At 38.4% G+C, this 24634-nt stretch overlaps 1 protein-coding gene and 1 long non-coding RNA gene across 5 annotated transcripts in view; one reads left to right on the top strand and one right to left on the bottom strand.

Annotated features, from left to right (window-relative positions):
* Positions 1 to 303: 303 nt before the first annotated feature.
* On the bottom strand, positions 304 to 5038 carry LOC113897015. Its single transcript, XR_003512213.1, has 3 exons — positions 4950 to 5038; positions 3549 to 3648; positions 304 to 416 (listed from the first exon to the last, which is right to left on the bottom strand). It is a non-coding gene; the product is annotated as an uncharacterized LOC113897015 (long non-coding RNA).
* CNTLN (centlein) overlaps positions 4709 to 24634 on the top strand; it is a 352880-nt gene continuing 332954 nt past the window's right edge. For 3 of the 4 annotated variants that reach the window (XM_027549176.1, XM_027549174.1, XM_027549175.1), the window contains exons 1-2: positions 4709 to 5143; positions 13575 to 13663. In XM_027549176.1, coding sequence (XP_027404977.1) covers positions 4784 to 5143; positions 13575 to 13663 — 449 coding nt within the window. In that variant the 5' untranslated portion in view covers positions 4709 to 4783. The remainder of the gene's footprint in view (positions 5144 to 13574; positions 13664 to 24634) is intronic. The other variant, XM_027549178.1, reaches the window with a different exon arrangement.

Raw genomic sequence — 24634 nt, 5'->3', positions numbered from 1 at the left:
GTGGCAAATTCAAGTTTTGATCTTTGGAACTTTCTTGAATTTTTAAAAAAAACAAAAAATTTATTTTGGGCTGTACTTGGTCTTTGATGGTGCACTTGGGTTGTCTCTAGTTGTGGGAGTAGGGGCTTCTCATTGTGGTGGCTTCTTTGGTTGCAGTGCACAGGCTCTAGCCGAGCAGGCCTCAGTAATTGCTGCTTGAGGGCTCAGTGGTAGTTGCCTCACAGGCTCTAGAGTGTGGGCTCAGTAGTTGCGGCGTGCAGACTTAGTTGCTGTGGAATCTTCCTGGACCAGGGATTGAACCAGTGTCCTGTGCATTGCAAGGTGGATTCTTAGCCACTGGACCACCAGGGAAGTACTTGAATTTCTTTTTTTCCTGAACATTTTTGATCCAATGTTGGTTGAATTTGCAATGGAACCTGTGGGTACAAGGGCCAGCATTATATGTAAGAACAATACAATTGCCTTGGTTTACTCTAACTCCTGGATTGGAATTGGTCTTATCATGTCATGGTCCTGACATGATATGCCTGCTATTGATTCAAATGTCACATTGGCACATCCCAGCTTGGGGGATTCTCTTTTAATGCTGAAGGGGTGACAGCAGGCTATTTTTGATTTAGATCCCTAGGATATGACAAGGCCCTAAAAACTGTGATAAATTTCAAAACGATATGAAAGAAATCTATGATAGTTAATGTTTTACCAATATCTAATTGTGGCTTTAAATTTAAATCTGTTGACTAAATAAAGAGTATACCAAATTGGTAAAGAAGAAATAAACATGTCTTAAAATTTGGCATTCTTTCTGAAAAACAAGAATTGTAAAGGCTGAGAAATTGCTAATACATTTTCTCTTTTAAAATAGACATTAGATATAATTTTAAAAATTAAAGTGAGAAGTACAATTCAAATACCACATTAATTTGCATGTTTTCCTCGCTTCCCCAATATTTCACATATACAGTGGTGATATAGAGAGAATTATGTGTTTCTATAGTTTAATATCCTTCATCCTCAGCAGATTTTAATATGTATTTCTAAAGAACAGACATCATCACTTTTAAATATTTGAACAGAAAATTGCATAGGAGAAACACTTGATTGTTTGGACATTTTTATTAATGTATTATTGCAGATCTTTAACTTATCTTTCTGAGTTAGAAGTGTTAATATCCAGTGTTTCACAAGTTTCTGTCATTTTAGCAAATAACTAATAGAAGAAAGAACTCCCTATGTATGCTCTGAAAATGTGCAAGTTTCAATTCTTGAAAATTGTCTGCTGGTTAAGTACTATTAATGACTCAATAACAAAAAGACAGATCAGATCAGTCGCTCAGTCGTGTCCGACTCTTTGTGACCCCATGAATCGCAGCATGCCAGGCCTCCCTGTCCATCACCAACTTCCAGAGTTCACTGAGACTCACGCCCATCGAGTCAGTGATGCCATCCAGCCATCTCATCCTCTGTCGTCCTCTTCTCCTCCTGCCCCCAATCCCTCCCAGCATCAGAGTCTTTTCCAATGAGGCAACTCTTGGCATGAGGTGGCCAAGTACTGGAGTTTCAGCTTTAGCATCATTCTTTCCAAAGAAATCCCAGGGCTGATCTCCTTCAGAATGGACTGGTTGGATCTCCTTGCAGTCCAAGGGACTCTCAAGAGTCTTCTCCAGCACCACAGTTCAAAAGCATCAATTCTTCGGCGCTCAGCCTTCTTCACAGTCCAACTCTCACATCCATACATGACCACAGGAAAAACCATAGCCTTGACTAGACGAACCTTTGTTGGCAAAGTAATGTCTCTGCTTTTGAATATGCTATCTAGGTTGGTCATAACTTTCCTTCCAAGGAGTAAGCATCTTTTAATTTCATGGCTGCAGTCACCATCTGCAGTGATTTTGGAGCCCAGAAAAATAAAGTCTAACACTGTTTCCACTGTTTCCCCATCTATTTCCCATGAAGTGATGGGACCGGAAAGACAACCTAATTAATAAATTGACAAAAGGTTTGAATTGACCTTTCTCCAAAGAAGATAAATATCTAACAAACACATGAAAACATGATCAATGTCATTAGTCATTAGGGAAATGCAGATCATTATAATCAGTATAATCATTAAAAAGAAGAAAAATGTTTTTGAAGATGCAGAGAATTTCAAATTCTCATACATTGTTGGTGGGATTGTAAATGCTATAGCCACTGTGGCAAACAGATTGTTCCTCAGTAAGGTAAATATAGAATTACCAAATGACCCAACAATTTCACTCTTAGGTATAGACACAAGGTAACTGAAAATAGGTATTCAAATAATAACCAGTATTTGAATTTTCATAGTAGCTCTTCACAGAGGAGCCTGGTTGGCTAGGCCATAGACTCCCAAGGAGTCGGACATGACTGAATAACTGAGCACAGACACAAGTGTTTCACTTTGCTGTACACCTGAAACTAACACAACACTGTAAATCAACTATACTATAGTAAAAAATTTAAAAATTGTCTAGTCATTGATTCAAATATTATCCTTCTTTTGAGTTGAATATGTATACTTATCCATTGTATATAATGGAAGAGACTTCACTGCTTTTCAAAATAATTTTTCTGTATTCAGATGAAATAATGCCCTTCTGCTGCTGCTGCTGCTGCTGCTAATTCGCTTTAATTGTGTCCGACTCTGTGAGACCCCATAGACGACAGCCTAACAGGCTCTTCTGTCCCTGGGAGTTTCCGGGCAAGAGTACTGGAGTGGGTTGCCAGTGCCTTCTCTGAATGCCCTTCTGAGTGAGTACCAAATAGCCATGAAAATGTGCATTGACATTGATTTCATGCCAAACATGTAAATCATGTGATTGGAATTCCTATAGACTTAAACTCAGTGAAGTCTCATGTGTTATCATACTAATGCTGTATTTCAAGTGACAGGTATGGAGTGAAGGTAGGGATCCAAGGCACAGGTTTTAGAGTTAAGTGGAATCATATTCTAGCTTTTCTAATACTAAATGTGGGACTTCAGCAAGGTAGCGTAATTTCTCAAATTTCAATTTCCTTACTAGTAGAAAATGAGGATAATACCTATTTTACTCTCATGATGTAAAAACTGAATGAGTATATATAAATGAAAAGTAGTTATCACTGGAGTCAGCATATAGTAAATGTTCAGTATGGTAACTCCTATTTTAAAAAGAACTTTTGTATTCCCCTCTTTTAAAAGAAAGATTTATTTATTTATTTTTGGCTGTGCTGGGTCTTCACTGCTACAAACGCTTTTCTCTAGTTGTTGAAAGCAGGGGCTACTCTCTAGTTGCCATGCTCGGGCTTCTCATTGTAGTGGTTTCTCTTGTTGCAAAGATCAGGCTATAGGCACCCTGGCTTCAGCAGTTGTGGCTCCTGGGCTTAGTTGCCCCAGAGCAGGATCTTATTGGACCAGGGATCCTCTGCATTGGTAGGCAGATTCAAAATCACTAGACCATCAGGGAAGTCCCAGTAACTGGTTTTAAGACAAGATTATATGTACTTTTTCTAATGCAATCCATTTATAAATTTTGTTAAGTACTCACCTTCAGTGGGAAGGAAGTCCAATCATCCTGCCTCAGCAGAATTCTGATTGGGAGGGTGTCTTTTGAAGTGCTGACTAGATTCTGGCACGGAGTGGTAATTCTGATTAAAAGAAGAAGTCATCAGTTAAAGCAGTCACCTCCCTATTTCCACAGTTCTCCCCACCCCACCGCAGCTCTCCATGTGCTCTGCAATCTTTACAACAGAGGACAGCGATCTAGCCTTTGGTAGAACCCGATTGCTAGCACCACGTGCGTCTCCTTATCAAACTCATTACAAGTAGGACATGTTTCAATGACAGAAAAAGAGGAGGTTATTTCTTATTCAAAGTTGATAAATAAAGAAAGCAGGAAGGAAGGGGAAAAAAAAGGAAGAAAAAAAGAGAATGAACAATAAAGAAAGCTGGCCTTTTTTTTTTTTTTTTTAAACCACGCTCCAAATTACTAATTTCAAACTGGTCCGAGGATTCAAACTCCGGAGAATGCGGGTCACACTCACTTTGATACGCAGCCAACTGCATAAAGAAGTTGACATAAAAAAAGGAAATCATGACTCCTGCAAAACAGAAGACAAAGGTGCACAAGGGATCATAATTCCAATGGGAAACCTGCTCGATAGTCCCAGCTCAGCACAAGGCTTTCCACGTCTCCTAGACATCAGTCAGCTGGTTGTCAGCTGTACGTAAAGCAGTTTTGCTAAAGGGTGTGAAGAAAACATTTAAGTGTAAAACTTATTCCTTGATCCTCAAGGAGCTTACAACAGCGCGGGAGGGATTAGCCCTGTAACTGACACTCCAGGGCGGTCAATGAAACGTGACAAACGAGTTGGCAAGGGTCTTGAAGGCGGAGGAATTCACAGTTAGGGATCATTTGGGGCTAGGAGCTTGTCAAGAAAGGCTTTAAGAAGTGGGGTGTAAGCTAGGCGCAAAGTAGCGGCGGGTAGGGTTTTAGATTGATGGGAAGTCGTGGCGTGGTGGATTGAATACTGACCAGGGCACTCAAGGGTGCGGTGCAGGCCAGACCGGACTAACTCCTCCGGCCCAGGACGCGTGCGCTTCCAACGCTCGCGCCAGGCGCGCGGCCCGTGGGAAGCCAGCCAGGGCCCGCGAGCGCGAGACCCCGCGCGCCAAGGCGGGAAAAAGCTGGCGCATGCGCGGCTCGGGGCTTCGGGATCGCCAGGATGGGGAAGAGGAGGTGGAGTTTCCTAGAGGGAACTTGACCCGTTAGCAGCCGCGGCAATGGCGGCGCGGTCGCCGCCCTCACAGCTCCCTCCGCCCCCGGCGCGACACTTGGGACCCTGGTCCCCACGTGTTGGTCGGGGAGCGGTGGCACACGCAGTGCGCAGCGAGACCTCGGGTCTTGAGGGCGCAGCGCGGGAGGGCGTCGTGGACAAAAGCGATTTACCCTGGCTTGGCGAAGAAGGGTCAGAGGGACAGCGAGGGCCAGCGGGGACAGCTCCGGCTCAGGCTCCCCTCCTCAGCGCGCCCACGGGGTCCATGCGGCTAGAGGGCATCTCGGTAGAGGAGGCGATGGTGACCCGGACGCAGCTGCTGGAGGAAGAGCTGAGCAGCGTAAAGGAGGAGCTGGCCCTGTGTCAGGTATCGAAGTGGCCGCTGGCCTTTCCCCTCCACAGCGGGGCTGGGGCCGCGTCCCTCTCCCTCTGCCTTCGTCTGTGTCGCTGCGCGGGTTTAGGACCCACCCACCTCTGCCCTGCGGCGCTGCGTCCCGGCTCCCACGCCCAGCCGGGCCCGCTGCTCGCTGCTGAGGGAGCCGGCCGCGCCCAGCTAGTCGACCTCTGGCTCCTGCCCTTCTCTGGACCTTGGCCGGGCAGGGACAGCCTCGGCTGTCCCCTGGTTTGGGTGGTTTGGTTGCCTTCACTTGGATCCCACCAAAACTAGCGGACGCACCCCACCGCCCTAAGTTCAAGTTCTCTGTTGTGACTGTAGTGGTACTTGGTGCAGTAGAGTGCAATCCCAGAGTTGAAATGTGGAACAGGAAAGTGGAAGCACTTATATTAAAACCCATCCATGAAGGAGCGTGTTTTTAATCATCAGATCCATACTTGCCCTTGTTCTTAAGTAAAACTGAAGTTTTTAAAACAGACCAATAATTTTTAGGGAGTCTCAGGCTGGGAATTTTCACACATAGTAGAGGATGCTAGATATTTATTAACCAACTATGTTAATCCCATATTTCTCTAGTGAGAAATGTTAATTTCATGTCATGTTGCCTGTGAAAAGCATATACTAAATCAATTACCTTAACATTACTTTCTGGTTATTTGTATAGTTTGTGAGTACCAAACGTGGCTTGAGTACTCACATTCTGGAAGTTTTGTATCCTTACCACCATCTCTTTTATGAGTTTACCAGAACCTTTGACAGGACTGGGTGACTAAATGTTGGGAATTTGCTCAACAGTAGATCTTTGAGTCACTCTGTCTTCAAGATAGAACCCATTAAGAAGTGCTAAACAGCAAGGTAACTATAAAATATCATAAGTTTAGATTAATAAAAATTCATAAATTTCATTCTCACAGTTTGTTCTACTTGATTCTGTTGTCCCTTTTGTAGGATTTTCCTGACTGGGTCAAGAATGTAAAACCAAAACAGTCTTGTTCAAACTGAAATGTTGTTTAATCACCAAGTTGTATCCAACTCTTTTGTGACATCTTGGACTGTAGCCCACGGGCTCCTCTGTCCATGGAATTCTCCAGGCAAAAATACTAGAGTGGGTTGCCATTTCCTTCTCCGAGGGATCTTCCCAACCCAGGATTGAACCCATGTCTCTTGTATCTCTTGCATTGCAGACAGATTCTTTACCACTGATCCACCTGGGAAGTGCTGAAGTTGAATATGTCTTTGTTTAAACAAATAGGGGAGTTATTATGTGACTTCTTCCTTTTCAATGTCTTATTTTCAATGTTCTGTGTCTATTCTTCAGTGGTTAAGGAGCATAGGGATAAATAAAAGACTTGTTTAGTTGCTAAATCACATCTAACTTTTTTGTGACTTCACGGACTGTTACCTCACCAGGCTCCTCTGTCCATGTGTTTTACCAGGCAAGAATACTGGAATGAATTGCCATTTCCTTCTCCAGGGGATCTTCCTGACCCAGGGATCGAACCCATCTCTCTTGTTTGGCAGGCAAATTCTTTACCACTGAGCCACCAGGGAAACCCACCCTTCATCTTGTTGTTCAGTGACTAAATTGTGTCTGACTCTGTGCGACCCTGTGGACTGCAGCAGGGCAGGCTCCCATGTCCTTTACTATCTCCTGGGTTTTGCTCAGGTTCATGGCCATTGGATTGATGATGCTATCTAACCATCTCATCCTCTGCCGATCCCCTTCCCTTTTGCTTTGCATATTTCCCAGCAACAGGGTCTTTTCCAGTGAATTAGCTCTTCGCACCAGGTGGCCAAAGTATTGGAGCTTCAGCTGCAGCATCAGTCCTTCCAGTGAATATTCAGAGTTGATTTCCTTTAGGATTGATAGATTTGATCTCCTTGCAGTCCAAGGAACTCTCAAGAGTCTTCTCCAGCACCACAGTTTGAAAGCATCAGTTCTTCGGCCCTCAGCCTTTATGGTTCAACTCTCACATCTGTACATGACGACTGGAAAAATCATAGTGTTGACTGTATGTACCTTTGTCGGCAAAGTAATGTCTCTGCTTTTTAATATGCTGTCTAGGTTTGTCATAGCTTTCCTTCTAAGGAGAAAACATCTTTTAATTTCATGGTTGCAGTCACTGTCTGCAGTGATCTTATAGCCCAAGAAAAGAAAATCTGTCACTGCTTCTGGTCCCCGCCCCCCATTTGCCATAAAGTGATGGAACCAGATCCCATGATCTTAGTTTTTTGAATGTTGAGTTTTAAGCCAGCTTTTTCATCTCCTCTTTCACCTTCATCAAGAAGCTCTTAACTTTAGGGAAACATGTGAATCCATGATGAAGGCCTCTGTTACTTTGATGAGCCTTAATTTGAGATAGTTTGCCCATATCTTCTATACCTTTTCTCCCCCACCCCTTACTCCATATTTTCCATAGTTGTGTCCTTAGCTGGATAAGGAACTAATATATTTACTTTTGTGACTGCTTTAATTGAGAAATCAGTCTGTTGGAAATAGCCCAATGACCCTCTCTCCCAATCCATTCACTATTATATTCTTTAAAAATGTGGCTAGGCAGATGTAAGAATTGAGATGGTCATAGTTGGCCTAAAACAATGGTTCTTGAGATTTTTAGTATTGATACTTTTAGATGATCATAGGCATTTCAGTCAGAGAAGGCAATGGCACCCCACTCCAGTACTCTTGCCTGGAAAATCCCATGGATGGAGGAGCCTGGTAGGCTGCAGTCCATGGGGTCGTGAAGAGTTGGACACGACTGAGCGACTTCACTTTCACTTTTCCCTTTCATGCATTGGAGAAGGAAATGGCAGCCCACTCCAGTGTTCTTGCCTGGAGAATCCCAGGGACAGAGGAGCCTGGTAGGAGGCCGTCTATGGGGTTGCACAGAGTCGGACACGACTGAAGCGACTTAGCAGCAGTAGGCATTTCAAAATGTGAGATGAAGTTGGCAGTATCCCATACCATAAAGTTTCAGTTAAGTCATACTCCTGCTCTTTGGGAAACTTGGAAAACATAATAATTGAATTGTTTTATAAAAGGCATTTAAGTAATTAAAGATTCATTTTCATAATTTTCAAATTAATTCTTCCACTTATTCAACTGGAAATCACAGAATCCAAGTATACATAGTATTAACCCTTTGTTTTCCATACTATCAACAATTGTACCCAAAATGAATTCATTTTATGTGTCACAATAATAGGAATATACACATTCACATACTATCATAAAGAACGTTTTACACTGTGTGTCACGAACACTGATATTTTCTTTTAAAATCTGTTATTTAAGAACATGTTGCTAGATTAATATACTAAATTCATTTCAAAACCGACTAATGAGTCAAATAGGCAGTTTGGGAAAAAGCACTCTGTTAATTAATTAGTCTCTGGTCATAAGTTGCAGCATCCTTTAAGTTGTTCTTTTCCCCACATTTAACTTCAGTTCAGTCGCACAGTTGTGTCCAAACTTTGCGACCCCATAAATTGCAGCACGCCAGTCCTCCCTGTCCATCACCAACTCCCGGAATTTACCCAAACTCATGTCCATTGAGTCGGTGATGCCATCTAACCATCTCATCCTCTGTCATCCCTTTCTCTTCCTGCCTTCAATCTTTCCCAACATCAGGGTCTTTTCAAATGAGTCAGCTCTTTGCATCAGGTGGCCAAAGTATTGGAGTTTCAGCTTCAACATCAGTCCTTCCAATGAACACCCAGGACTGATCTCCTTTCGGATGGACTGGTTGGATCTCCTTGCAGTCCAAGGGACTCTCAAGAGTCTTCTCCAATTCCACAGTTCAAAAGCATCAATTCTTCTGCACTCAGCTTTCTTTATAGTCCAACTCTCACATCCATACATGACTACTGGAAAAACCATAGCCTTGACTAGATGGACCTTTGTTGACAAAGTCATGTCTCTGCTTTTTAATATGCTGTCTAGATTGGTCATAACTTTCCTTCCAAAGAGTAAGTGTCTTTTAATTTCATGGCTGCAGTCACCATCTGTGGTGATCTTGGAGCCCAGAAAAATAAAATCAGCCACTGTTTCCACTGTTTTCCCATCTATTTACCATGAAGTGATAGGACTGGATGCCATGATCTTAGTTTTCTGAATGTTAATATTTAAGCCAACTTTTCATTCTCCTCTTTCACTTTCATCAACAGGCTCTTTAGTTCCTCTTCACTTTCTGCCATAAGGGTGGTGTCATCTGCATATCTGAGGTTATTGATATTTCTCCCAGCAATCTTGATTCCAGCTTGTGCTTCTTCCAGCCCAGCGTTTCTCATAATGTACTCTGCATATAAGTTAAATAAGCAGGGTGACAATATACAGCCTTGATGTACTCCTTTTCCTATTTGGAACCAGTCTGTTGTTCCATGTCCAGTTCTAACTGTTGTTTCCTGACCTGCATACAGATTTCTCAAGAGGCGGGTCAGGTGGTCTGGTTTTCCCATCTCTTGAAGAATTTTCTACCGTTTATTGTGATCCACACAGTCAAAGGCTTTGGCATAGTCAAAAAAGCAGAAATAGATGTTTTTCTGGAACTCTCTTGCTTTTCCCATGATCCAGCGGATGTTGGCAATTTGATCTCTGGTTCCTCTGCGTTTTCTAAATCCAGCTTGAACATCTGGAAGTTCATGGTTCTTGTATTGATGAAGCCTGGCTTGGAGAATTTTGAGCATTACTTTACTACCTTGTAAGATGAGTGCAATTGTGCAGTAGTTTGAGCATTCTTTGGCATTGCCTTTCTTTGGGATTGGAATGAAAACTAACCTTTTCCAGTCCTGTGGCCACTGTTGTTTTCCAAATTTGCTGGCATATTGAGTGCAGCACTTTCACAGCATCATGTTTCAGAATTTTAAATAGCTCAACTGGAATTCCATCACCTCCCCTAGCTTTGTTCGTAGTGATGCTCTCTAAGGCTCACTTGACTTCGCATTCCAGGATGTCTGGCTGTAGGTGAGTGATCACACCATCATGATTATCTGAGTCATGAAGATCTTTTTTGCATAGTTCTTCTGTGTATTCTTGCTACCTCTTGTGAATATCTTCTTCTGTTAGGTCCCTACCATTTCTGTCCTTTATTGAGCCCATCTTCGCATGAAATGTTCCCTTGTATGTCTAATTTTTTTGAAGAGATCTCTAGTCTTTCCCATTCTATTGTTTTCCTCTATTTCTTTGCATTGATCACGAGGAAGGCTTTCTTATCTCTTCTTGCTGTTCTTTGGAACTCTGCATTCAAATGGGTATATCTTTCCTTTTCTCCTTTGCTTTTCACTTCTCTTCTTTTCACAGCTATTTGTAAGGCCTCCTCAGACAGCCATTTTACTTTTTTGCATTTATTTTTCTTAGGGATGGTCTTGATCCCTGTCTCCTATACAATGTCACGAACCTCCGTCCATAGTTCATCAGGCACTCTATCATATCTAGTCCATTAAATCTATTTCTCACATCCACTGTGTATTCATAAGGGATTTGATTTAGGTCATACCTGAATGGTCTAGTGGTTTTTGCCACTTTCTTCAATTTAAGTCTGAACATTTAACTTAAAGGAATTCCATTATATATACTTGGTGAAGAGAAAGAAAGTGATTCCATGTACTGTTTCAGTCCATCGGAATGATTCAGAATTAAGCATGCAACTCTGCTCCAAGTGTTTCTCTTAATATGAATATCTCATCTTACTCTATGTGATTGTGATATTTCAACTTTTTTTCATATGGTCCCAGATTAGCAAGCAACATACATACACTTCCCTGGTGGCTCAGATGGTAAAAGGGTCTGCCTACAATGCAGGAGACCAGGGTTCGATCCCTGGGCGGGAAGGTCCCCTGGAGAAGGAAATGGCAACCACTACAGTACTCTTGCCTGGAAAATCTCATGGACTGTGGAGCCTGGTAGGCTACAGTCCATGGCGTTGCACAGAGTCGGACATGGTTGAGCGACTTCACTTTCACAATACATACACTTAGCTGAAGAAAAAGTGATTAATTGTGGGAAGAAAATTTATGGTACCACAGTTTGAGAGCATCAGTTCTTTGGTGCTCAGCCTTCTTTATGGTCCAACTCTCACATCCATAGATGACTACTGGAAAAACCATAGCTTTGACTATACAGATGTTTGTTGGCAAAGTAATGTCTCTGCTTTTGGATATGCTATTTAGGTTTGTCATAGCTTTTCTTCCAAGGGATAAGTGTCTTTTAATTTCTTGGCTACGGTCACCATCAGCAGTGATTTTGCAGCCCAAGAAAATATAGTCTGTCATTGTTTCCATTGTATTCCCATCTATTTGCCATGAAATTACGGGACTGAATGCCATGATCTTAGTTTTTTGAATGTTGAGTTTTAAGCCAGCTTTTTCACTCTTCTCTTTCACCCTCATCAGGAGGCTTTTCAGTTCCTTTTTTCTTTTTTCCATTAGGGTATCATTTCCATATCTGAGGTTGTTGATGTTTCTGCCTGCAGTCTTGATTCCAGCTTGTGATTCATCCAGCCTGGTATTTCACATGATGTACTCTGCATAGAAGTTAAATAAACAGGGTGATAGTATACAGCCTTGTCATACTCCTTTCTCAATTTTGAACCACTCAGTTTTTCCGTGTCTGGTTTTAAAAAGTTGCTTCTTGACCTGCATACAGATTTCTCAGGAGAAAAGGTGGTCTGGTATTCCTGTCTCTTTAAGAATATTTCACAGTTTGTTGTGATCCACAAAGTCAAAGGCTTTAACATAGTCAATGAAGTAGAAGTAGATGTTTTTCTGGAATTCCCTTGCTTTCTGTACCATCCAGTGAATGTTGGCAACTTGATCTCTGGTTCCTATGCCTTTTTGAAACCCAGCTGGTATATCTGAAACTTGTCCGTTCACATACTGCTGAACCTAGCTGGGAGTATTTTGGGCATAACCTTACTAGCATGTGGAATGAACACAATTGTATGGTATTTGAACATTCTTTGGCCTTGCTCTCTTTTGAACTGGAGTGAAAACACCTTTTCCAGTCCTCTGGCCACTGTTTAGTTTCCCAAATTTGCTGACATATTGAATGCAGCACTTTTAACACCATCATCTTTTAGGATTTTAAATACCTCAGTTGGATTTCTTGCATTCCTGTGTCTACATTGGAAGACCTAAGTCAATTTAAAATTTTCAATGACACTTACATTTCATTGGCAGAATTCAGTCACAGAGCCCATAGGTAAGAGAGGCCAGTCTTTTAGTTGACAGCAAAGAGCTAAAATGATTTCTGTCACTAAGAGGAAGGGGAGAATGGATGATGGAGACAGAAATGTATATCATACAAGTAATCCCAAACAAATAAACAACCAGCAAATATAGTATTATAAAATGAAATGTGATTTTAAAAGCCATTAAACAGGCTAAGCAGTTATGAGAGACTTATGGGTTTTGGTGTCTGTAGGGAAGACTTTCTTGAAGAGGTAACATTTAAACAATGTCTTGAGTGAAGTAAAGTAATAATGTACATGAAAATCTGATAGATGTTATATGTACGAAGGACCTGGTACTGCAGAGCAAGAAGGTTCTTGTGAATAAGAGTGACAGGTGAGGTTGGAGAGGTATATATAGGGCCAGATGGTATGGGATCATGTGGCTTTGATAGAATCTGGATTGTTTTCCTAATGTAACAAATCTATTAGAAGATTTTTAGTTGTCAGGAGCCCATGGGGCTATTGTAGAGAACTAGGCAAGAAGTGGAGTTGACTTACACTAGGATGATGGTGGTGAAGTATTTAGAATTGGGATATATTTTGTAGGTAAGTCTAATAGGATTTACTAATGGTTTGGATATGAAATGTGAAGAAACAGAGCAACCGAGATTTACTCCAGATCTTAAGTCTTTGAACACTGAGTAGGTGGTGGGGTCATTTTCTGAGAGGCAGAGAGAGCAGGTTTGTGAGAGAATAGGAAGTCAAGAACTTTATTTTGGATAGATTAAATTTGAGGTGCCTATTAACATTTCTCAATATCGAGGACCTTGAAAAATGATTTTAGCATTATGGTGGGGAGGGAAATCTGACTGGGGAGGTTACAGAGTGAATGGGGATGAGGAAGAAGAGACAGTTGATTGTAGGCAACACTTTTAAGGAATTTTGCTGAAAAGGGCAGCTGAAAGGTGGATCAATAGCTAGAGGACAATCTAATTTTGGAAAAAATTTACCTTGATATTCAGCATTTCAATGTTTGCACCTTTAAGTGTGGGTTACAGGTGTAAGAAATTTTTAAAATTAAGCTTTCCTATTCTACTTTTCAAGAATCTGTTTTATTGTTAAAGAACTAGGGGTCAAGTAATAATGTTTTTAAATTTTTTAATTTAAGGCAGTATCTTACCTTCTTTGCTATAGCTACAAAGCAATGCATTTAAAATGTTTTTTATTTCTTCAAGGCTGATAAAGAATTCGTATGGTCTTTGTGGAAACGCCTCCAGGTGACAAATCCAGATGTCACACAAGCAGTCAGTTTGGTTGTGGAAAGGTGAGGTACTAAGTTATTTTCCTATTGGTATTTAGTTTATCGAATTTGTTTCTTTTCATTATTAAAATTAACACTTAGCATTAATCTCCTGAAAGGATTCATTTGATTTCCAGAGGAAAGTTGAGCATGATTTTATAGTTATTTGACTTATTTCAAGGTGTGTCAATATGCTAAGTACAGCTAAGCCTTATCTTCTGCTCATATTCTGACATATTTGGGGAGTTTGCAGGTAAGAGATACAACTATGACCTACACACTGTGTATGTGCGTGTATGTGCAGGTGTGTTTTGAGCTTTTTCTGCTCCACTTTAAAAATTCGAGAAGTTCCTGTTGTTTGGCTTCAGAGACTGCCCCTGTAGATACATTCCTAGACATGATCTTTACTAGACATGGCTCAGTTTTTTTCCCCATAAGATAATTGGAGTGTGTACTTGAGAGCCTGAGATGACCTTGCCAGAATAGAGTAAGTGTTCTGGAATAGGTTGAGAGATTTCACTCAGCACTCTGTATTACTCTGTAGGGGATGCCCAGTCATTTAACTATAGATTATTGGGCCTCTCCTTGGTCATTAGAAACAGTGGAGTGATGCTGGGTACTCTTTATCAAACATTTGGTATACAGTAGTCCCATGACACTTACATAGCAATTAAAACACTTGCTTTCCTATTAAATGGATTTCATTACATTTTGTAAATGAGAAGCTAAGCATATGGTTGCCTTTTCCTTTTTCTTTATTGGAGTTATGATTATATAATCTGAATATCATTTTATGATAACTTGAACTATATTCACCTTTAGAGTTTCTAGCCCTGGGATCATTCTAATATTGTCTGGAATTTGACTTTGAAAAATCTGTGATACATGCCTATGTCTAATTTTAGCATTCCTGATTATTGTGAACTTTTAAATAGTTTCTTCTCATGGTCCTGTATGTCTAATTCATCAGTTTTTCCCTTTGGATGATCAGAATTAAGTTTTTTGTTGAAGTACCTTTGTTAGTTCCTCAATCTTTCTTGAAATTAACTGTGATTCCTCTCAGTTTCTCTGTTTTTTAGTAGAATAGACCTTTAGAAGATACATTCTTGGGATTTCTTTTGTCATTTCTGTAATTCTTTCATTATCCTTCTCTCCTTTTATTTGTATATATATTTTTACAACTTTCTAAAGCTGTTCTCAATTTACCCTTTATTCTTGGTTGAGACAGAAACAATAAAATAATTTAAGGCCATTTTTATTGTTCTTTAAGATTTTTATTTTTCACATTTTATAATATATATAATATATGGTCACATAAAAGTGTATCAAGAATTTATAAATAAATATATATATATGTTTTGGGGTGAGTACTCAGAAGCCTTTTGCTCATAATGTAGGTAATGGGAAATTTTGGAGGTTTTTGCTTTACAGCCATGATCTTCAGAACTTTATATTTGGAGAATTTATTAAAATGCAGATGTTCAAGCTGGATTTAGCAAAGGCAGAGGAACCAGAGATCAAATTGCCAACATCTGCTGGATCATTAAAAAAGCAAGAGAATTCCAGGAAAACATATACTTCTACTTTATTTGGCTACTGTGCCAAAGCCTTTGACTATATGGATCACAACAAACTGTGGAAAATTCTTTAAGAGATGGGAATACCAAACCACCTTACCTGCCTCCTGAGAAATCTGTATGCAGGTAGAGAAGCAACACTTAGAACTGTACATGAAACAGCAGATTGGTTCCAAATCAGGAAAGGAGTATGTCAAGGCTATATATTGTCATCCTGCTTATTTAACTTATATACAAAGTACATCATGTGAAATGCTGGGCTGGATGTAGCACAAGCTGGAATCAAAATTGCTGGGAGAAATATCAATAACCTCAGATATGCAGATGACACCACCCTTATGGCAGAAAGCGAAGAAGAACTAAAGAGCCTTTTGATTAAAGTAAAAGAAGTGAGTGAAAAAGTTGGTTTAAAACTCAACATTCAGAAAACTAAGATCATGGCATCCAGTCCCATCACTTCATGGCAAATAGATGGGGAAACAATGGAAACAGTGACAGACTTTATTTTTGGGGGCTCCAAAATCACTGGAGACGGTGACTGCAGCCATGAAATTAAAAGACACTTGCTCCTTGGAAGAAAAGCTATGACAAACCTAGATAGCATATTAAAAAGCAGAGATATTCCTTTGCCAAAAAAGGTCTGTCTAGTCAAAGCTATGGTTTTTCCAGTCGTCGTGTATAGATGTGAGAGTTGGACTGGAAAGAAAGCTGAGCACCAAAGAATTGATGCTTTTGAACTGTGGAGTTGGAGAAGACTCTTGAGTGTCCCTTGGACTGCAGGAAATCCAACCAGTCCATCCTAAAGGAGTTCAGTTCTGAATATTTATTGGAAGTACTGATGCTGGAGCTGAAGCTCCAATACTTTGGCCACCTGATGCAAAGAACTGACTCATTTGAAAAGGCCCTGATACTGGGAAAGATTGAAAGCGGGAGGAAAAGGGGATGACAGAGGATTAGATGGTTGGATGGCATCAGTGACTCCATCGACATGAGTTTGAGTAAGCTCTAGGAGTTGATGATGGACAAGGAAGCCTGGCATGCCACAGTCCATGGGGTCGCAAAGAGCTGGACATGACTGAGTGACTGAATTGAACTGATTAAAATGGAAGAGGAGACCCAGGAGTCTTTAAGCTTTCCAGGTAATTCTGATGTCCATAGATCATATGATTAGATACCTTGGAATTCAAATTGACCTTTAAAATTGGCAACCTGTAATTTGCATTTCTAATTTTATAATTACGTAAATATTTCTTTCCTTGAGAACCATGTAACATGTTTGGACTTGATATAGGAAATAATATGATTAAAGAAAGAATATTCTAAGTATTAATGTCAAATAGAATTTCTTTTTTATAGTTCATTAATTAGCCAAATTTTGCTACATTCAAGTCATTTTATATTTGTGCCTTGGTCTTCCTAGACAACATTTTTTCCCCTGGTATTTCTAATTGCTTTTCTTTTCTAGTGTTTCTTACCATAAAGAATGTCAGTGTTCAAACATTTAAATGGTGGGCTGAAGACATTCTTCCTTGGGCCCTTGGTTTATGGTATGAATTTTGGCCAGGTGGTTTTTAAACCTACTCATAGCTGTGATCTAGGATTTCTTTTTATTGCACTCCTGAACTAGTTCCAGAGTTTCTAGAATCCCACATCTTTTTTCTTTTGTTGAATTATATTTTTGAAGTTTTTTTCTCAGGAGGGATGCATAAGTGGTTCATTTTCTGACTCCTTATATGCCCAAAATGTCATTCTTTTGTACTTGTGTTTGATTAATACTTTAGCTGAACATAAATTTTAAGTCCATCTAATTTCCCTCAGATTTTTTTAAAGTATAGCAGTGGTGTTATCAAGTGTATTTGTGATCCCAGTGCAAGTGAGATTGTTATTTCTTTCTAGGTAGCTTGCTTGAAGTTTTTAGGATTCTCTCTCTCTATTTTCAGAGAAGGCAATGGCACCCCACTCCAGTACTCTTGCCTGGAAAATCCCATGGACGGAGGAGCCTGGAAGGCCGCAGTCCCTGGGGTCGCTGAGGGTTGGGCACGACTGAGCGACTTCACTTTCACTTTTCACTTTCCTGCATTGGAGAAGGAAATGGCAACCCACTCCAGTGTTCTTGCCTGGAGAATCCCAGGGACAGGGGAGCCTGGTGGGTTGCCGTCTATGGGGTCGCACAGAGTCAGACACGACTGAAGTGACTTAGCAGCTTAGCAGCTATATATTTTAAAATTTCAGCATTGTTTATTAATTTGAACCTTTTAAAAATTCAGAATCTCAGCCTTTGTGGGGTTCTTTCAACATCAAGACTTAAGATTTTATTTTAATTGAAGAAAAATATGATTCTTATATTTTCCTCCTTGTCTGTTCTTCACACTCTTAGAGGTTGGACCTTCTGGACTTGGCCTTCTTTTCTATCTTATTTTCTGTCTTTTAATTTTATCTCCTGAGTGGTTTTATTATGTTTTATTGCATCAATATATAGATGTTTTTTAATTTTAGAAGTCAAATTTTTATTTCTAACGTTTTTCTTATTTGGTTTTTACTTTTTCATAAGTCTTCTTTAAAAGAATGACTTTTTAATCTTTTTGATTATAATTTTTAAGTTCTTTTCTGTTTCTGACATTATCTTTGTTTCCTGTTGGTTAACTTTTATCCCTACTTTTTTACTTTAATGCTGATGGTTTCCTTCAAGTGTATGATGGTTCTTTACTGTCATATTTTTTGTGTGAAAGTGTAAATTGCATAATGTAGAAATGTTGCTTTTAATGAATTTGCATTTTTCTATATTTGTTTACCAAAATGTTTCTCCTCTGAATGAGAGGATTGACTGTGGATATTGTGTAAGAGAAGGGAGCGGACTATCAACAAGCTTTCCTGAGGGATGTATGGCAAATGGGCTTCACTATACAGAATGAAAAGTAGACTCTTAAATCTTTCCCTTTTCTGATTGTATTGTTTGTCCCAGAAACCGTAGTGGGGATCTTTTTCAGGAACATGGTTCTTTTGGGTAGTCTTGGGCCATTTATTGTAGGCAAATATTGCAGGTAGCTCTTTTGAACATGGATGAATAGGAAGCCCAGATTTTTGATTAATGGTTCTTTAGTCATCTTGATCCTGTACTTAGTAATTGGGTAATTAGAGCCTCTCTGGGCCTCTTCCGGAAAAACTAGCTTCCTCTTCCATTATAGACAGTGTGTAGATTTTGATTTTTCTCTTCTGGATTTGTCTCTGTGTGTCCATCCTTCTGTTGGTCAGATATTTGTCCATTTTGGAACCCTCTACTTATTTCCAGGCTAGGAGACTCAAGGCAGTGTGATTTAGGCATGTCAGTGCCATGTTGGTTCATTTTTTTCAAGAGGACTATAATTACCGTTTTCTTCAAGAGAATATAATATTTTTAGAATTATAATATCTTTTATTTTGATATGTCATCTTATTTAACCAGTATCTTACTGTACATTACAGTTACTTTATTTTTAAAAAAAATTTATGATGATCTTTCATGATGAATGGCCTTGTGGATAAAGTTTTATCTACAAGGATAAATGGTCTTAACCAGTGGTGCTACTGACACGGTATATGAAGGCGGGAAATGCTAAATATCCTGAATTAAATAGGATGCTCTTGCTCAATTAAATAACCCTTGGAGATATTGGGTGTTCATTCCAGACCACTGTTGTAAAGTGAATAGTAAATAAAGTGAGTCACACCAATTATTTGTTTTCAAGTGTATATAAAAGTTATGTTTATACTATACTGTAGACTATTAAGTGCACAACAGCATTATGTCTAAAAACAATGTACATAATTTAAATATATTGCTAAAAAAATGCTCTCATCTGAGCCTTCAGTGAGTTATACACTTTTTGCAATAGTGACATCAAAGATCACTCACTGATCACAGATCATCATAACAAATATAATAATAATGAAAAAGTCTGACATATTGTGAGAATTACAAAAATGTGACAGAGAGACATTCAGTTAATGTTGGTGCTGGTAGATTTGTTTGATGAAGGGTTTCCACAAACCTTCAATTTGTAAAATGTAGTATCTGTGAAGCACAATAAGCAAAGTTCAATAAAATGAGTTATGCCTGTACTGCTTCAAATGCCCTTGGTCCCCTTTTGGAAAAATGCTTGTCTTACCAGTAATTCTTTTTTTTTTTTTTTTTTTAACCTTTTTGGTACTGTATTATATGCCTTAGAAATCTTTTTGGTGGGGTGTCTATATACATATTTTTGGGTTGCACATGTTTTACTTTTTATTATGGAAAATTTTAATTTGATGTAAAGGCAGAGAAAATACATTAGTGAACTCCCATGTTTATTCATCACCCAGCTTGAACAGTTGTCAGCACACGACCAATCTTGTTTCATCTGTAAACTTATTCTTCCTTTCTTTTGCTCTGCTGCCTCTACCACTGATGGATTATTTTGAAGGAAATTCCAGACATCATGTTATGTTACCCACGATTACATTGGTGTTTACAGTCAGTTCTTTTTATTCACAGGAGAGCTCATGACTGATGGTACTATAACTCATGCCTGAACATGGTTTGTCTAACACAGTCTTTTCTCCATAAGCAAGTCATAGCCTTCTTGCACTTAAGAACACTAGACAGCACTTCATCACTGTGCTTGGTGGTCATTTGAAACCGCAAAATCATCAACAAAGGGCAAAGATGTGAAAAATGTGGTACTAAGTAGACCATGTGAAGAATACTTGTTTACAGTATGAGAGCTGAAACCAGAAGACAGAGTGTTCCCTTGTTTGACTTCAGCTGGGAACATGTGGCTCAGGTGACTTACATTTTTCACCACTTTGTACATGTCTGCAAATGACTGAAAAAGTGCCTGGGTATTGATTTTATGCTTACAAGTAAGTTTTAGTAAGTAGGAAAGTTCACAAGTTCTGGATATGTGAATAAGTATTGACTCTATCTCTAAAAGATTAGCCTTTTAAAAAATATAACCATGAAATCTTTTTCATACTTAGAATTCTATAATTATTCCCTAATATAATCAAATATCCATTTTCAGATTTCTCCAGCTTTCTCATAACTTTCTTTTGAAAGGTGGTTTGTTCCTATGAGGATTCAAACATAGTCTACCCACTGAACATATGGGTTCCTTCTCCTTCTCTCTCCTTTTCTTTGCAGTTTATATTTGGAATAAGTTGGGTTGTTGATCCTGTAGAGTTTTCCACATTCTGGATTTTTCTGATTGTAATTTTTTTTTACTCTATAATTATCATACATTAGTAATGAGACCTAGAGGTAATTTATTCAGTTTCAGGTTTGATGTTTTGGCAAAGAAATCTTCTTTGGTGTAATATGATTCTTAGTACATCACATCAGGAGACACATAGTATATTGTCCAAATCTCTTTTTTTTTTTGCATTGTTGTGGTTGATCGCTGGGTTGTATTTCTTTAATCTAGAACAGCCTATCTTCTTCTCTTAATGGGTCAGTTTGGGTGATATTTAACAATGTTAAATCTTAACAATCTTAAATCTTCTATATTATGAACATGAAATATGTTTCCAGTTATTTATATCTTCTAAAATTTCTTGAAATAATGTTTTATAGTTTTAGAGTATGTTTGAAACTTTTTTGATAACTTTATTCCTTAATATTTTATTCTTTCTGATTTTATTATAAGTGAAATTCTTTTCTTAAGTTTATTTTCAGATTGTTTAGAATGGCACCCCACTCCAGTACTTTTGCCTGGAAAATCCCATGGACGGAGGAGCCTGGTGGGCTGCAGTCCATGGGGTCGCTAAGAGTCGGATACAACTGAACGACTTCACTTTCACTTTTCTGCACTGGAGAAGGAAATGGCAACTCACTCCAGTGTTCTTGCCTGGAGAGTCCCAGGGACAGAGGAGCCTGGTGGGCTGCCATCTATGGGGTTGCACAGAGTTGGACACAACTGAAATGACTTAGCAGCAGTAGCAGCAGCAGTATAGATTACAATCGATGTTTTTTATATTGATTGCATATCCTGCAAGTGTGCTGAGCTCATTTTTCAGTTCTAATTTTTTGGGTAGATTCCTTAGGATTTTCTACTTACAAGATCATGTAATCTGCAAATATAAATAGTTTTGTTTCTTTTATTCCAAACTTGGTGCCTTTTGTGTCTTTCTCTTGGCTACTTACCCTGGTTAGAACCTTAATACATTGTTGAGTTGAAGTGGCCAGAGCAGACAACTTTGTTTTACTCCTGATCATAGGGAGAAAACACCCAGTCCTTCACCACTAACTATAAAATTATCTGTCAGTTTTTCATAGATGTCCTTTAACAAGTTTAGGAAGTTCCCTTCTAGTCCTAGTTTGTTAAGTGTTTTTATTATGAAAGGTAGTTGAATTTTTTCAAATATATCTTCTGTATCTATTGATATGATCATGTGATTTTTGTTTCATATTTTAGTGATATGATTTATTATGATAATTGATTTTCAGATATGAAACAACCCTTACAACAACCCTGGAATAAATTCCACCTAGTCATGGTATATAATTCTTTTAATATGTTGTTGAATTTTGTTTGCTAGTATTTGTTTAGAACTTTTGCATCTATATTGATGAGAGATTCTTAGTCTGTAGTTTTCTTATGATGTTTCTGTGTGTTATTTTGTATCAGCTTAATACTGACTGTATGAAATGGGTTGGGAAATACTCTCTTTTATTTTTTTGAATTTTTTTCTTTTAATAATCGGTATTAATTCTTCTTTCAATGTTTGGCAGAATTCAGGGGTGAACCCATCCAGGCCTGGACTTTTGTTTGTGGGTAATTTTTTAAAAAATTACAATTAGAATTTCTTTACTTATTACAGGTCAACTCAGTATTTTATTTTACTTTTGGTATTTGTGTTTTCTAGGAATTCACCTATTCCTTTTAAGTATCTAATTTGCTGGCATACAATTTTTCACAGTATTCCTTTATAATGCTTTTTATTTTTGTTAGGTTAGTGGTAATATACCCTTTTTTCTTTCCAATTCTGGTAGTTTGAGGCTTCTTTCTTTTTAATATTGTCAGTATAGCTAAAGGTTTGTCAGTTTTGTTGATCTTTTCAAGGAACCAGCTTTTGGTTTCCATCCATTTTCTGTTGTTCTGTTGCTAAGTTATGCGCAACTCTTTGCAACCCCATGGACTGTAGCACACCAGGCTTTCCTGTCATTCAGTATTACCCAGAGTTTGCTCAGACTCATGTCCATTGAGTTGGTGATGCTATTTAGCTATCTCATCCTCTGTTGCCTGCTTCTCTTCCTGTCCTCAATCTTTCCCAACATCAGGGTCTTTCCCAGTGAGTCAGCCCTTTACATCAGGTGGCAAAAGTATTAGTGCTTCTGTATTGTTTTTCTATTCTCTATTTCATGAATTTCTTCTCAAGTCTTTATTTCTTCTTTGTAATTGCTTTAGGCTAAATTTGCTCTTATTTTTCCAGTGTCTTATGGTAGAACATTAGGTTACTGTTTTCAGATCTTTCTTCTAGCTAAATATAGGTATTTATAGGTATACATTTTTCTCTAAGCACTATTTTAGCTGCATCCTATACATTTTGATATTTTATGCCTTATTTTTGCTCATCTTAAAGTATTTTTTGATTTATCTTTTGATTTCCTCTTGACTTTTTTTTTAATGCTATTTTGTTTAATTTCCACACATTTGTGAGTATTTTCATTTGATTTCTAATTTTATTTCATTGTGGTCAGAGAACATACTTTGCATTATTTTTATCTTTTTACATTTATTGAGTTTTTAAAAAAATAGTCTAACATGATTTATCCTGAGAATGTTCCTTATACACTTGAAAATTATATAAATTTAACTGTCATTTTTTAGAGGGGTATCTGATGATGTTTGCAAGGTCTAGGTTGTAGTGTTGCTGAGGTCTTCTGTTTTCTTGTTGATCTTCTGTCTACTTGTCTGTCTGTTATTGAATGTGGGTGTATTGATATTATCCAGAGAAACAGAGCAATGGCACCCCACTCCAGTACTCTTGCCTGGAAAATCCCACGGACGGAGGAGTCTGGTGGGCTACAGTCCATGGGGTCGCTGAGGGTCGGACACGACTGAGCGACTTCACTTTCACTTTTCACTTTCATGCATTGGAGACGGAAATGGCAATCCACTCCAGTGTTTTTGCCTGGAGAATCCTAGGGACAAGGGAGCCTGGTGGGCTGCTGTCTACGGGGTCACACAGAGTCGGACACGACTGAAGTGACTTAGCTTAGAGAAACAGAACCAAAAGGACATGTGTGAGTATAATTGTAGAAAAAGACTTATTATAAAGAACTGGCTTACATGATTTTGGAGACTGGCATGTCTACATCTGTAGTATGATCAGTTTGAGACCAGGAAAATTGATGGTGTAGATAAAGGCAGTCTCTGGAGATTTTTGTTTCAGGAATGCTGGTCTTTTTATTCTGTTTAGGCCTTCAACTGATTGGATAAAGCCTACTTACATTATGAAGGGTATTATGCTTATTTAGAGTTCACCAATTTAAATGTTAATCTCATCCAAAAATGCCCTCCAAGTTGACCATCACGGTGGCTATTGAAGTCTCCAACTATTATAATTGAATTGTCCATTTCTTATTTCATATCTGTCATTTTTCCTTCATGCATTTTAATCCACTATTAGGTACATATGTGTTTATAAATGTTTTGTCTTCCTGATGGATTGACTCTGTCAGGAACTTGTTATAAAATGTGCCTCTTTCTTAGTGACTTTTTTGCTTAAAGTTTATTTTGTCTGACATTAGTGTAGTTACTCCATCTTTCTTGTGGTTGGTATTTACCTATGTTTTTTCTCATTCTTTACTTTCAATGTATTTACGTCTCTGAATCTTTCTTTTGCATTAAGTGAATATTTTCTAATATAGCACTTTAATTTCTTTATTTTTTCACTATATTTTTTTTGAGATTTTTTAAAAAGTCATTGCTCTAAGATTTACTGTATGTATCTTAACAAATCAGGTCCAGGTTTAGCCAAGCTTAATTCCAGTGATATATAGAAATATTACTGAAATACAGCCATATTCTCTTTAATCCCTTTTTGTGGTATTGTTATACATATTATCTATTAATATTACAAACACAACAATACATTATTATAATTATTGCTTTATTATTTGTAGTCGTTTCCTTAGCCCAATAAAAGTTTGCTAATACCTACCTCATTTATGCTGATACTGGCAATTATATTACACATGATACATTTTTATATGTTTTGAGCCTGTGAATACATTATATACCTATTACTTTAAGCAATTGCTTTACAAATTAGTTAAGAGAAGAAAGTAGAAAGAAATGTACTTTAAAATGGTCTTTTATTATAATTATATAATTACCAGTAAATGTTTGTTTTCACATGTGGATTCAAGTTACGGTCATCCCTCAACATCCACTGAAGA

This window comes from Bos indicus x Bos taurus, chromosome 8 (assembly GCF_003369695.1).
Source record: "Bos indicus x Bos taurus breed Angus x Brahman F1 hybrid chromosome 8, Bos_hybrid_MaternalHap_v2.0, whole genome shotgun sequence".
NCBI lineage: Eukaryota > Metazoa > Chordata > Mammalia > Artiodactyla > Bovidae > Bos > Bos indicus x Bos taurus.
Note: the sequence above shows the minus strand (reverse complement) of the source record. Positions and strands in the feature narration are given on the sequence as shown.